The sequence below is a fragment of the Haliotis rubra genome, unplaced genomic scaffold (assembly GCF_003918875.1).
Source record: "Haliotis rubra isolate DU_JTF1 unplaced genomic scaffold, ASM391887v1 Scf730, whole genome shotgun sequence".
NCBI classification, from domain to species: domain Eukaryota; kingdom Metazoa; phylum Mollusca; class Gastropoda; order Lepetellida; family Haliotidae; genus Haliotis; species Haliotis rubra.
In genome coordinates this window covers 449,206-465,052 of record NW_025767447.1, presented here as the reverse complement: position 1 = coordinate 465,052, position 15,847 = coordinate 449,206, and the positions used below count along the sequence as shown (strand labels likewise).

General features: G+C 42.8%; 2 protein-coding genes across 2 annotated transcripts in view; both read right to left on the bottom strand.

The window, feature by feature from the left end:
- Positions 1-2,007: 2,007 nt before the first annotated feature.
- On the bottom strand, positions 2,008-4,935 carry LOC124259644 (mucin-5AC-like). The gene is made up of 3 exons (XM_046693816.1): positions 3,883-4,935; positions 3,599-3,669; positions 2,008-3,530 (listed from the first exon to the last, which is right to left on the bottom strand). The coding sequence occupies exons 1-3, from the start codon at positions 4,933-4,935 to the stop codon at positions 3,098-3,100; spliced, it is 1,557 nt and encodes a 518-aa protein (XP_046549772.1). The 3' UTR covers positions 2,008-3,097.
- A 1,085-nt stretch (positions 4,936-6,020) lies between these two features.
- LOC124259643 overlaps positions 6,021-15,847 on the bottom strand; it is a 73,521-nt gene continuing 63,694 nt past the window's right edge. The window contains exon 26 of the mRNA XM_046693815.1: positions 6,021-6,177. Within this exon, the coding sequence (XP_046549771.1) occupies positions 6,085-6,177 (93 nt within the window). The 3' untranslated portion in view covers positions 6,021-6,084. The remainder of the gene's footprint in view (positions 6,178-15,847) is intronic.

Sequence of the window (15,847 nt, the reverse complement as noted above, 5' to 3'; positions counted from 1 at the left end):
ATATTCAGGAGTTATATGTAAATTGTGAAAAACAGGGTGCCAAAAGTTAAGTTGACGGACTAGAGAGAGCTGGCACGGTGCTGCCTTTAGACACAAGGGGTCTTCTCAAACATTTTTTTTTTGCTTTTACATGTGTGTTGAATATGCCTCATCTATTGATTAAGATCTTACGTGTCTTTCTTTCATAAAGATAATACTGAGATATGTAAAAGAGTATGATACCCACAGAAAAGCTTAAATCCGTCATCGCATTAAATGTCTCAAAATATATTGGTGGCATGACCGCCCGAAGGTCGAGGTGACTGGATATTATGTGTAAATTGTTATGACATGCCATTTACTTCCCCAGTTAAATTCCCCTAAAGGATTATCTTACCTTAGCTGATATCTGTATCTCCCAGCCCGACCCCAACCACCGTCTGCGACACCCTCTCATCATATAACAGATGAGTTATGTTCAAACATGGCCGGTAGTGTTCAGGTGTGATCAACCTCTGAATCAGTGGAGTCAGATTATGACGACGGGTCTGACACGACCCACGTCGACGCCATCGAGCTGTTGATCACGGGTGTATTTCTGGCAAAAGATGCATGAACAAGATCTTTGATATCGGACATCTGAAAGGACGTGTTGTGACTGGCTACAAAGCCCTTACATTTAGCCCAGATAAACTCAATCTGATTCAGCTCACACGGTCTCACGGGAGTCTGTAAGACAACATGACTATGCCGCTGTGCTAACGTGTCTGACCTGACAATGTTTCCTGTGCTGTCTGATATTTTCCATGAGCTGAACTTTGGTTTCTGCCAGTCCAAAAGACACCTTGCATGAGGTCAGAAATTCTAGCATTTGAGCCTTACAGTAACTCGTGGTGGGGGTCACTGTTTCCGGTACGCGGATGTTAGAACTGGCGTTATCCGTAATCATGACACTAGGATTCTCCAGACGGGGTAGGGCTGACATTCCATCCACTCAAGGACCACCTCACCGTTTATCTCCTGGCGATTATTATCGAAGATTTGGTCTCAAAGACGAGTTCGCATCCGTCAGCGAGACCAGAATCACGTGTAAAAGCATGAACAACGATGAGGCGTTTATCTTTACAAGATGGAATGGTAAAGGTGAGGTGAATTTGGGTTTAATTTGCTTGAGAATATTTCGCTCATATGACGGCGTGCATGCGTGTGTATGTGGACGTGCTGGCTACTTGTACTAGCCCAGACTTAAGCTGGTTTTATAGTGCTAGCCCACTGAGATACCACGCCGCAGTGAAGCATGAATACCCCACTCAGACACATTATACTGACTCCGAGCCGACCAGTCCTTGTTGTACCCATTAATGCCGAGCGCCAGGCAGGGACCAACAAGTACCATATTTTAACGTCTTTTGGTATGACGCGATCGGAGATCGAACCCGCGACCTTCCGCTCTCCGGGCGGACGGAATTGTAAAGGAATTGCATGTATCACCTGGCGGTAGCCACAGGTAATCCGTAGAGTGATTTTTGTTCACCCAGGTCTCATCGAGGTATACTACCTGAAAACCCAACTCCAGGTATTCGTCGATGCTTTCGAGATTGTTCAACCTGAGGGTGAGGATTGAATACTTTTCACGAAACACTCAACGAACATCTCCCCTTGCTTAACACCTAAATCCCATTTCATGGAGAACAGTGATACCAGTTAATGGTATCATTGATCTCTTCCCTGATGGTACGGAAGGTTGGTGGTATCTTCCTGGCATACAACCAATGTACTGCTCTCCTTATCATCCCCTTATCCTCATATGCTAGAACAGGGTATAAGAATCAATACCAAACCGTCGCCATTGTGAAAATAAAGAAGTTGATCATCCATAAAGTCTTGTCAACTCTATACCACAACCTTCTCAAATGCCACTCAAACAAATTGTAAGTTTTTTGAATGGCAGAAAGCACCAGTTCTGTGAATGCCTGTTGGTGGTATAGAGTTGACAAGACAGTTTCAGGAAGAAATATTGAATGGTATATGTGCAATGCTCTTTAATTAAGTGAACTAGAACAAAGGACAAAGTCTTTCTTTGTATAAGCAGAGGATAAAAATGATTTTTATAGACAAATGTACGTCATAATGAGTAAAGGTGTAAAAAAGTAAAATGTTAATGATTACAAAATAAGTCTAAAAAACATACCACAGAGAGCTCATACATGCTCAGTGCAAGGTTTCATACATATCACAAATATATGGCAAAAACCATCATTTTATATAAAAATATTTTCAACAAGTTAAAAATAATAACACATGTAATAACTGAAGAAATTCAACAAAATTGTATCACATCGTCATTTGATATTCTGTAATTCAACATCCTATTGCCATTAATCATGGAATGTGCAATTGTTGATTGTTGCGTTCAGCAGGTGAACTGATGGGATGGTGGCAGCATTAAGATTTGGGGAGGGATTAGAAGTCATGGCAGGACACCTCTAAACATCTGTCCTGGTGGTCGAGTTACAGCTCAAATGTGTACAGCAGAGGTACTGAGACTTGGGGGCAGATCAATGTCTTCACATTCTGCACAAGGATAATTAGCTCATACATGCTCCATGTCGGTTAGTCTTTGCCAGTGCATAGGTTTTCATACATATTACACATATATGTAATAAACATTATTTTATATAAAAGTTATTTCAACATGTTAAAATAATTACACATAAATAACTGAAGAAATTGTCATTTTATATACTCAAATCCATTAGAAACGCATCACCTTATTATCGTTGATCATGGAATATGCAAAACGAATATTGAATCCAAACTGTGCTTGTAGTAATCTGACTATGACAGAAAAACGAGATGTACACCGAGAAGCATGTGTATCCCTGTGTGATCATGTGACCCACCATTTGCTGAAAATCACTTGACTTGAGATGGGATGATGGCAGCATTAAGATTTGGGGAGGGATTTGTAGTCATGGCAGGAGACATTGCACATCCGTCGTGGTCGAGTTACAGCTCAAACGTCTACAGCAGAGGAACTGAGAGCAACAGTCATCACTCCACATGGCGGCTGATTACTGTCATCACTTTCTGCACCAGGATAATGCACGACCCAATGCTACTGGACACAGCATGGACTTTCTTCAGCAACACAACATTCCTGTCCTGCCATCTCCGGATCTGGTGCTGATGTGTGGGATGATGCCATCTCCGGATATGGTGCTGATGTGTGGGATGATGCCGTCTCCGGATCTGGTGCTGATGTGTGGGATGATGCCATCTCCGGATCTGGTGCTGATGTGTGGGATGATGCCATCTCCAGATCTGGTGCTGATGTGTGGGATGATGCCATCTCCGGATCCCTTGCTGATGTGTGGGCTGATGCCATCTCCGGATCTGGTGCTGATGTGTAGGATGATGCCATCTCCGGATCTGGTGCTGATGTGTGGGATGATGCCATCTCCGGATCCCTTGCTGATGTGTGGGATGATGCCATCTCCGGATCTGGTGCTGATGTGTGGGCTGACGCCATCCCCGGATCTGGTGCTGATGTGTGGGATGATGCCATTTCAGATCTGGTGCTGATGTGGGATGATGCCATCTCGGATCCCTTGCTGATGTGTGGGATGATGCCATCTCCGGATCCGTGCTGATGTGTGGGATGATGCCATCTCCGGATCTGGTGCTGATGTGTGGGATGATGCCATCCCCGGATCTGGTGCTGATGTGTGGGATGATGCCATTTCCAGATCTGGTGCTGATGTGTGGGATGATGCCATCACCGGATCCCTTGCTGATGTGTGGGATGATGCCATCTCGGATCGATGCTGATGTGTGGGATGATGCCATCCCGGATCTGGTGCTGATGTGTGGGATGATGCCATCTCCGGATCCCTTGCTGATGTGTGGGATGATGCCATCTCCGGATCCCGTGCTGATGTGTGGGATGATGCCATCTCCGGATCCCGTGCTGATGTGTGGGATGATGCCATCTCCGGATCTGGTGCTGATGTGTGGGATGATGCCATCTCCGGATCCCTTGCTGATGTGTGGGCTGATGCCATCTCCGGATCTGGTGCTGATGTGTAGGATGATGCCATCTCTGGATCTGGTGCTGATGTGTGGGATGATGCCATCTCCGGATCCCTTGCTGATGTGTGGGATGATGCCATCTCCGGATCTGGTGCTGATGTGTGGGCTGATGCCATCCCGGATCTGGTGCTGATGTGTGGATGATGCCATTTCCAGATCTGGTGCTGATGTGGGGATGATGCCATCTCGGATCCCTTGCTGATGTGTGGATGATGCCATCTCGGATCCCGTGCTGATGTGTGGGATGATGCCATCTCCGGATCTGGTGCTGATGTGTGGGATGATGCCATCCCCGGATCTGGTGCTGATGTGTGGGATGATGCCATTTCCAGATCTGGTGCTGATGTGTGGGATGATGCCATCTCCGGATCCCTTGCTGATGTGTGGGATGATGCCATCTCCGGATCCCGTGCTGATGTGTGGGATGATGCCATCCCGGATCTGGTGCTGATGTGTGGGATGATGCCATCTCCGGATCCCTTGCTGATGTGTGGGATGATGCCATCTCCGGATCTGGTGCTGATGTGTGGGCTGATGCCATCCCCGGATCTGGTGCTGATGTGTGGGATGATGCCATTTCCAGATCTGGTGCTGATGTGTGGGATGATGCCATCTCCGGATATGGTGCTGATGTGTGGGCTGATGCCATCTCTGGATCTGGTGCTGATGTGTGGGCTGATGCCATCTCTGGATCCCGTGCTGATGTGTGGGATGATGCCATCTCTGGATCCCGTGCTGATGTGTGGGATGATGCCATCTCCAGATCCCGTGCTGATGTGTGGGATGATGCCATCTCCAGATCTCGTGCTGATGTGTGGGCTGATGCCATCTCTGGATCCGTGCTGATGTGTGGGATGATGCCATCTCCGGATCTGGTGCTGATTAGTGGGATGATGCCATCTCTGGATCCCGTGCTGATGTGTAGGATGATGTCATCTCCGGATCCCGTGCTGATGTGTGGGATGATGCCATCTCCAGATCCCATGCTGATGTGTGGGATGATGCCATCTCCGGATCTGGTGCTGATGTGTGGGATGATGCCATCTCCAGATCCGGTGCTGATGTGTGGGATGATGCCATCTCCAGATCCGGTGCTGATGTGTGGGATGATGCGATCTCCAGATCCGGTGCTGATGTGTGGGATAATGCCATCTCCGGATCCCGTGCTGATGTGTGGGATGATGCCATCTCCAGATCCGTGCTGATGTGTGGGGAGATGCCATCTCCGGATCCCGTGCTGATGTGCGGGGAGATGTTCAACAAAATAACTAGCTTTGTAATGAATATGGCTTCAATTACCGCAAGTGATTTATTGATGAGACGAAGATGTATGGCAGTGCTCGAAACAAATGTAGGCCAAACCCGTTACTGACATTGACTATGTGAAAGTTCTGAGCATGTGTGAAATTTCAGTTTGACCCCGTCAATGTTAATTTATTCTATGGTTGAACTAGATGATGAATGACTGCCTTTTTCTCTTGTGAGGTGAGGTGAGGTGAAATTGGGTTTAACGTCGTGCTTGAGAATATTTCGCTCATATGACGACGTGCATGCGTGTGTATGTGTGTGTGCGGCTGCTTGTACTAGCCCAGACTGAAGCTGGTTTTATAGTGCTAGCCCACTGAGATACCACGCCGCAGTGAAGCATGAATACCCCACTCAGACACATTATACTGACTCCGAGCCGACCAGTCCTTGTTGTACCCATTAATGCCGAGCGCCAGGCAGGGACCAACAAGTACCATATTTTAACGTCGTTTGGTATGACGCGGTCGGGGATCGAACCCGCGACCTTCCGCTCTCCGGGCGGACGCTCTAACCACTACACCACGGAGGCGGTCTTTTCTCTTGTGTTTCCATCTTGATTGACAATTTCAATGTCAGTAGGGACAATTTCTTTTCTTCATTAATCAGGGAGATAAATCGTTTTATCCCGCTGATGTGTTTCTAATGGATTTCAGTATATTTACACAATAATGACATTCATCTGTCACCTGTCTTGGTGGAGTGGGATCAGCACTTCCCATTTTTTTCCTTTGCAGACGGTGAACATTGAGCTTTCCTCTCCTCTGCCGTTCCATCTGTAGGTTCAGTTTCCATCTTCACCTGTGTGTGTGGAGTGGGATCAGCACCTCCTGTATTTTCTGTAGCAGACGGTGAACACTGACCTTTCCTCTCCTCTGCCGTTCCATCTGTAGGTTCATTTTCCATCTTCACCTGTCTTGGTGGAGGGGGATCAGCACCTCGGTATTTTCTGTAGCAGACGGTGAACACTGACCTTTCCTCTCCTCTGCCGTACCATCTGTAGGTTTATTTTCCATCTTGCATCCCTCTTTTTCATCCTTTGGCTCCTCCATGGCTTCTCTCTCATCCATCCCTGGGCCTTTAGAGTAGCAACTGTCTTCATTCCTGGAATCTTTCTTGATCTGTTTAGGATCCACATCCGACCCATCCATCTCCTCAGGGTTGTCCTGACTAACCTTACTTGTGTGGGCCAGATTATACAACTCCTCTGCAAGTCTTTCTAGACGGTCTCTGTACTCTAGATTCTGGAAACATACATTCACTTTCAACATCATTTGAACCTTTTCCCACTTTATCATACAGTCTTGACAAGAATATATTTCAATACAAAACCAAACCAATTTTGCACTGAACAATCAACCTCCACAAAAGCCAAATATAAAACAAAACATTTCTGATTGTCTACCTGGCAAAATCCTTTTGGCCACAGCCAAAGATACATGTATATTTAACCAGTGACCTTATACTTTGTTACTATGTCAAGATGAGATACAATTAGAATCACACATAAGAAATAGAAAGTTTCACAAAAAGTTTCATCATAATGACAAAAAACACAGGTAGACCATAACATAAAACTTTGGTCAGTACTTACTTTGTAGTTGCCCTCTGGCACCCCTTGGAAGCCGTACATCGCCCCGTACCAACATGCCGCTATAGTCCCTGTACTGTCATTGTCTCCGCGATGGAACATGCCCCTATGTAAGATGGAGGTGAAGGAGTGTTACTCAGCAGGCAGCACATACATTACAGCCAGGGCGGAGGGGTAGCCTAGTGGTTCAAGCGTTTGCTCATCACACCAAAGACCCAGGTTCGCTTCCCTACATGGGTACAATGTGTGAAGCCCATTTTTGGTGTCCCACTGCCGTGATATTGCTGGAATATTTCTAAAAGGCGTGTAGAACCTCACTCACTCATTATTACAGCCACATTGCAGTAGCATGATGCATTGGTTTTTTTTACAAAAACACTTGCACAATGCTGGACCCCATTCTGAAGAGGTTATATACCAAATTTAGTGATAAATGCAGAAATACATTTTGGGAGAGAGTAACCACAAACTGTTTACTGAGATTTTCCTATCTCTTGACCTTGACTTAATCTTCTCACAACATGTGCCAGGCCCATAAGTTCACAGGTATTTTATACTGCATTCGAGGAAAAATATGAACATTTGATAATTACCTCAAAAGAAACATTGACCAGTCTGCTATTGATATCTGTTGTGGTATGGTTTTGCAAAAAACATGCAAGAACAAAATGTTGTTGGAAATGTAACCATGTATTGAAAGTTGAGTTTGACTTTTGACTAATGTTAAAAAAAAAAAAATTGTAAGAAGGGAACCATCTCGGAGAAGATATATACCCTCCACATATTCAATGATACATTTTGTAAAACTGTTTGAGAAATTGTAACCATTATTTTTTGTGATAGTTTTGGTCATCCTTTTGACCTTGACCTTTGACTTTTTCAAGAAATGTGCCAAAAGGACTCCTCCGAAGAAGTCTGGGAAGATGTATTCTTCACGGTCAACAACATTTATGCATAGACATTAAAAAGAATCTAATTGCAAACAAACTGTAAAGCACTCCCATTTCACATAGCTGCAAATTATGTCAATATATATATATATATATATATATATATATATATAGTTTTAGGACTAGCACTCAGGTGGACTTGCAAATAGAAAAAAAGACCCCAGTAACCCATTTACATTAAGAAACATTGATGGAATCTATTAAGCATGTTAAGATTATTTAACTATCTGTATGATATGTATCTCTATTAATCAATCTGTACAACTAAACAGAACAAATTAACATGATCTATAATAAAACATTTTGATTTCTTTATTCTCATTTCCTTTTGTTTTGCTAATAGATAAAAACATACCCATTTACATATCATTCAAACTTGAGAGAAATTCCATTGATGACACCTTTCAGTGCTACGACATCAGGCAATAACACTGCAACACAATGACATCATGTTTTGTTGTACAATTACCTATACTCCTATTTGACTTGCACAATATGTCATGATAAATTAATTATATAATGATAAGTAATTCTGTTTCCACTGTGTTTGTGTTTGATAAATATTGCAGGATCTTTCTTGCTTTGGCTTTAACTCTATCACTCTGAATAAATGCATTTCATGTCTGTCTCTGTTCATCTTTGATTTCAAGATTTATTTCCAGCTAATTTGTCTTTGCCTCAGAAAGCACTGGATTGTCTGGTCCTGACTCACTTATTTACAGGCCACCGACACATACCGGGAGTATTTGCTTAGTGTTGTAAACAACAAACCAACCAACCAATCATTTTAGAAAGCACTGGATTTTGTGATGATACAGATTTAACTGCATATAACAAGGAATTGCTGACAAGATAATGGTGAAGCCAAATGATACTCAACTATAGTTTCCCATGACCTGATTTCAAATATCAAATGTGGTTCTTATTCTCGCCCTGACCAATGGCAATCCTGCTGATACCAACCTCATGCACAGCTGTTTCCAGTCTTGTCCAGCCCCCAAGTTGGCGTCGTAGCTGAAGTAAACACAATACAACAAACACTCAAACATTGTTGGTCTTGATGATAGTGTTCAACAATATTCCGGATTAGCTAATGCCGGCTACCTAGTGTTGTCCCTGGAACATATACAGTGCCCAGATTAGGGCAGCATGCGGTTTCCCCAGTAGAAATAAGGCATTCATTTTACTGCAATGTGCAAAGACACAAGATAAACACAGCAAAAAAACAATGTGACTCCTCACTAATATGAGAAACGTCAGATTCTGACGATAACATGCCCTATACCAGGGTATGAAACTCCCAAAACTTTCAGCCAGACCACTGGGCTGGCTAGACGTAAAACTTGCCAGCCAGACCACAGGGCTAGTTAGACGTAAAACTTGCCAGCCCTGACCAAAACTTACCTGCCCACAAATAATTTAGGTTTGACATCCAATTTAGTCTTTCATCCAATTGGAATTCATCATTTATTTTTACGAGTGAATCATAATGATTTATTATCCTGAAATATGATGAATAGCTTCATACACATGTCTTCATTTTAACCCAACTGTCCGGCAGGTGAATTTGAGAATCTGGCAGTCCGTGTTGAAAATAACCCGTCCCAGGCCGGCGGGTATTTCGAATGCTGCCTATACATATAATGAAGGTGATGCAGTTCACATTTCCAGCACCAGTTTTCATGAGAAGGACATATATTTTTCAAACTGCCATGCTCTGATTAATCTTATCCATCGCTGTGCTTCCACTCTGTGTCTACTCACGCAATGATTGTGGAGTCATGGCCACTAGCTCCACCCCATCCACGGAAACTGACGCGTCTATAGAAAATGTCCCTCACTTCTGGCTCATCGTAATTGTCAGGAAACACTGGCTTTCCAGATGCCAGTTTCCTCAACTCCACATACGCTTCCCAGTTTTCCTTGAAGTATGGCCTGAAATAGATCAGAAAATCAATTGAATGTTAGTTTCTTTTAGCTGCAGAAACATTTCACAATATTCTCCTAGTCCTGGAAACACCACCATTGATGTACAACATCTAGTTAATGTAAAAGTCACTCAGTCATATGTTTCTCAATTTCATTGGCTGGTCAACACTGATGAAACTGCAAGAGTCTTTTCATGTTGACATTAGAAGAGAATGCAATCAGCATGAGAGAAATTCAGTTGAAGGAGTGAGTGAATTACATGACAAATTTCCTACCCTTGACATGCAGCTGAACAAGACAAAAGCTGTGGATCTTAGGGATATCACATGGGAAATGTTGAAGAAGAGGCAAGGCTGGTAGTGTCTACCTTACCAGGCATTTTCATTTTCTTCTGGGTAGTGGCCGCTGTCCAGGACATACTGCAAGGCTTGTGGTAGAACATCCAGCAGGCCTTGGCCCCACTCTACTGGTGGCTTGCCTGGAGGTAACAGATTACAGTCCTCATGGGTTATGGAGAGTTTATTATCACAATAATTTAGAAATTTAAAAATGAAATTTTTAAAGTAAAATTAATATTTTTATACTTATCCTGACTCATGTTTATTTGCTTGTCTTCTTCTTCTGGCGAACCTAGTGGAACACTTGTATCTCCCAATTGAAGTTCCCTTCAATAAAAAATCACTCATTAGTACTGACCACGAGTTACCTCCCTTCCACAAGTGCGGGAACGAGGGCGCCACCTGAACCCATGTGCCTCACTCTCTCCTCATATACTGAGCCCAACACCTGAATTTCCAGGGAAATCCAAAGTGTTAAGTGGGGAGGACGGGAGGGCTTACCTCATGAGTCAGGATAAGTATAAAAATATTAATTTTACTTTAAAAATTTCATATTTTTCCTTATCCTGACTCATGTTTATTTGCTGTAGAATCCTCACGGAATAGGAGGTGGGATTATATATACTTTGGATTTTACTAATTAGTGATTTGAACTGAGATAATTGTAATAACCCTAAGGGAACTTCATGAAGGCACTGAACTGAATTCCTGCTGTTAACTTATCAGTTGCCATATAAGGGTTATTACAATTTACTGAATATAATAAAAGTATATAGAACATTAATTAAGCTAAAGCTATTAATGTGATAGTATAAACTGTTGATAGTTTATAATGAATACTTTTATAAGAACCAAAGTAGTAAGCTTACAATATGCATATATGTAAGTTATAACAGAATTGTGCTTAAGGTATAATGATACTTTAAGCTGTATAATAGTAACCAACTACTGAGAGTTTGTTAACTAATACATGTTATGAAATGAACATATGACTGAGCTTAAGGATTGAAACTTAAGCTGAACATATATATAATAGTAGAACTCCTAAGAGTTGTAGGCATATATATAGTATGATTATAGAACTGTGCTTAAGATATAATTAACTTAAGCAACCTAAATAGCCAAAACAACTCCGTGAGAGTTTGTTAGCTATTACATTTTATAATGTAACCATAATGCTTAAAATATGATGAAACTTAAGCTAAGTATATGATAGTAAAAACTCTTTAGAGTTTGTTAGCTAATATACTTATATGATATAAACACAGTACTGAGCTTTAAGATATGAATAAACTTAAGCTACATATATAATAAAAAACTCCGTAGAGAGTTTGTTAGCTAATACATGTTATAATGTAACCATAATTGTTAAGATATGATGAAACTGAAGCTAAGTATATGATAGCAAAAAACTCTTTAGAGTTTGTTAGCTAATATACTTATATGATATAAACACAGTACTGAGCTTTAAGATATGAATAAACTTAAGCTACATATATAATAGCAAAAACTCCGTAGAGTTTGTTAGCTAATACATGTTATAATGTAACCATAATGCTTAAGATATGATGAAACTGAAGCTAAGTATATGATAGCAAAAAACTCTTTAGAGTTTGTTAGCTAATATACTTATATGATATAAACATAGTAATGAGCTTAAGATATGAATAAACTTAAGCTACATATATAATAGCAAAAAACTCCGTAGAGTTTGTTAGCTAATATATTTATAATGTAACCATAGTACTGAGCTTAAGATATGATTAACTTAAGCTAAATATATAATAACAAACTCCGTAGAGTTGTTAGCTTACATATTGTATGATATAATAACCATAGTACTGAGCTTAAGATAATAAATTGAACTTAAGCAAAATATATATAGCATGTAGTTATTTAGTACTGTTATAAGATAAGTAAAATTCTGTAAGATGGACTTATCTTCTCCGAGGAACTGTCAACTGTTGTCTGCGAGGACCATGGGACCCGAATAGGTGGATACCTGAGGCGTCCTCGGTGGTGATATCTCTCAGATAGTGGTTGGCAAACACCATATCGGATCTCCAGAAATAACCCTCCATTATTCCAAAAGCATTTGTGTAGAGCAATTGTAGATGTTAGCGCTCTAATATTATGAGGATTAGAAGCTCATGGAGGGTAGAGTCCTACAGTCTTGTAGGCACGTAGTATGACAGTTCTGATCCAAAAGGAGATATAGTAGTACGTGAGACTTCCGTCTGCGTAGCTTGATAGAGAAATTAAATCTCTTGCATTTTCCCCTCCTGTTTGGCTCGGTGGAGATATATTTTCAGTGCTGTTACTGGCCATCGTGATAGATTCATCGTATCATGGGGTTCAAGTATATCATCAAAGCGTGTTCATAAACCTCACTTGTGAGGTGTTGGAGCACTATATTCAGATCCCAAGTTGGGCGTGAACTTCGTTTAATCCTCCAATCGAAAGCTCGTAGCAGGCAAGTAACTGGGTTAGGTTAACTTGACGCCCGTTCTCAGTTATGATAGAGCTATTGCTGCAAGATAGGTGGACAAGCTGAGCCTTATAAAATCTTAGTCTGGACGTAGATAACATAAGTAGTCCGCCACTTGAGGATGAGTAGCATATCTAGCTGTAAATCCTTCCTTTGCAGCATAATTGACAAAACTGTGCCATTTGTCATCATTATAAGTTGCCAGTTGAGTTACGCGGGGCAAGTTAGACTGCTTTGCCGCTCTGGCTGAATAACTTGTTATTCAGACCGCATATGATACAATCCATGCGTGAAGTTGGAATATATCTGGCTTTCCGTGCGCTTGTTTGGTGTGCGGATGTATTAACAGATTCGAGTACTCTGTAAGATGTAGTATTGGTTGTCCGATTTCTTGAATAAGAGTTGGAAACCACTTCCTCGCTGGTCAGTAGGCCGTGACCAAAATCAGATGGAGGCTCTGCTTTAGACTGATTTAGAGTAAACTTGTGAGATTAACGCTGGTGGCGGAAAAGCGTCTGCGTTGAGACCTTCCACGACATGCTTAGTCGCGTCTGTTGCCAATGCTAGTGGGTCTGGAACTGGCGTTACGAATGTTGTCAGTTGTTTGTTGAATTGAATGGTAAATAGGTCTATTAGTGTAGTTCCTATTTCCTTGATAATTTGAGTGAATATCTCTGTATGGAGCATTCATTCTGTCGGCGATGGTATGTGTGACCGAGAGAGAGCGTCTGCTATCACATTCTTGCTCCTGGAATGTGATATGCTCTGACATGTATGTTGAGATTGTTGATTAAATCGAACAATTGAAAACAGAGTCGATATGTTCGGGGACCTGGTTGAGCTTAGTTTGTTCACATAAAATGCCACTGTCGAATTGACTGTGTGAATCATCCACTGGGTATACTGTAGTAAGTTGCTCCAGTGTATTAAGGCGTTTATTACTGCTTGCATCTCTAGCAGATTTATGTGTAATTGCTCACTTGATTGCTCATAGCCCTGATGCCATCCTGTTGGCAAGATGGGCTCCCCAACCTTATAGTGACACATCTACGTAGAGAAGTGTTATCGATTCCAGCTCTATTAACAAGACGCCTATTCAAACATTCGATCTCTTGGTGCATCATAGTAGATGAGGTTTGACCTGAACCGATGAATTGAACGGTAGAGATTCGTCTAGATGCGAATTGCTGATGACTTGTAACGGATGTAATTGTAGTCTGCCTCTGTCTGTCATGTCTTGAGCTGAGCTGAAGTGCGTAACCCCAACAGACTCTGTCACTGTCGTAGTGGTAGCGGAGATAGTACGGCTTGTGGAAATGACTGTTGGATCTTGATCCATGGTCCTCCGGTACAATTATACGATTCTATGCCGTTACAAATCAAAAACCTAGAAATAGCAGATCTTGCGAAGGTTCTAGGTCCAACTTAAGTAGGTTTACTAACCATCTAGTTGTGTTAGTAGCTTGATGATGAATTCAACTGTAGTCTGAGACGCTATGGATTTGGATCCATTTGTATCCCGTCGTCGAGGTAAATTCGCTGCGAAGTGCTTGACGATGTAGATGCATAACCAGGGGTGACTGCCATCGTTGAACTTTATGTCACTTGCAACCTATGTGTTGAACTGTGAGCTATGATCAACCTCTGCGCAGGGCGTTGTCCATCTCGGTCCAATCAGAACAAGGCATTTTGATTCTGTAGAGTACCCGCGCTGTGACGTCACCGGTGTATCAGGAAAGGAACCTTGTATAATATAGTGCCGTCGTTGATATTAGAACAATCGTCGGTCTTCACCGTAACTTCCCGAAGTTACCCGAGTGACCACGTGTTTCGAGGGTTGATGGTAAACGCGCGAAACCTCCGGCCCGAAATACCTCGCTCTGTAATATTAATGCTGGGTAAGTTATTTCCCAGGCTGTCGTGAAAGTAACTTCAGTCTTGAAGATAATTCCGACTTCCTTATATAAGGTTCAATAACCTTGCAAGTTGTCAGCTTGTAGACTGTTAAAGCTGAACTTGTTGTACATATTACTTCTGAGGAAATCGTTGACGATTATGAGTTTTACTTTCGCTGTAACAAGACTGCTGTTCAATTTCGTTTAGAATTGTCTGCAGATCTATGCGTAATGGTCACGCATGTAGATAATCGTGATCGTAGTAGGTAGTCGGCTTGAAGATCCCTAATTAGGCTCTTCATCCGTTGATAAATTAATACAGCGGCGTTGTGTGTGTGTAAATAGCCTGTGCAATTGTCTTTGCGTAGGCTTGTAGACGGCATATGGTTTACAGTTGATAAACAACTCATGTGATGTCTTGAACGGACTGACGAGGTGGCTATATATGACGAGTGGCTAGTATATGGAAACCTTGGAGGAGACTTCCTCGGCGAACGCCGGGACCGAAGATCTCGAAGTAACGCTTCTAGATCTTCTGGGTGAAGTAGACTTGGAGCCACTTAGCCTTCGCGACCTTCGCGAAAGTATCGAGTCAGGGTCCGATCAATATATGAGCTTTTGCCGCGAAGCGACCTCTGTGTTCTACAGGGTGTGGGCTGTGGCGCGCCTTCTCCTCTGATGTCCCTCTGAACTGGTGAGGCTCTAGCTCCTCGGCGGAGGCTGCCTGGGACTTCTTAGCGAAGTGTCTAGAGTCCGATCTTAAATGATACCATCGTCTTCCTCTGGCGTATGGTGGTATGTCGGAGACCTCGATCTGTAAGAAGATCTATGTGAGGACTAAGGAGAGAGCGGACTGACGATTGGCTAGTGTATGTAGACCTTGGAAGACATCCTTCGCGGAAACTGTGGGCTTCGAGCGGTGATGGCCGCATAGACGCTCTGGACTTCTCGAACGTTGAGGGAGACTCTGTTGACGCCTCCTAGGCGTTGTAGAACCACTTAGCCTTCGCTGCGTAATATCGAATGTCTGGAGTCAGTGTCCGATCCGACATATGAGTGCTTGCTTTATGCGAGCGCCCTTCATACATGACAAAGGTGCGTGCTAGGCGAAGCGCCTTCTCAGCCGAAACCTCTTGCAAAGGGTCAGGCTCTAGCTCCTCCTCGGGCTGCGCCTGGGATACCTTATGCAAAGAGCTCACTCGGGCAGGGTTGCCCTTGCCGAGGAGAAGCGTCTATGGGCTCAGGGGCCCTCACGCTGAAGTCAAGGCGGAGCTCTGGGG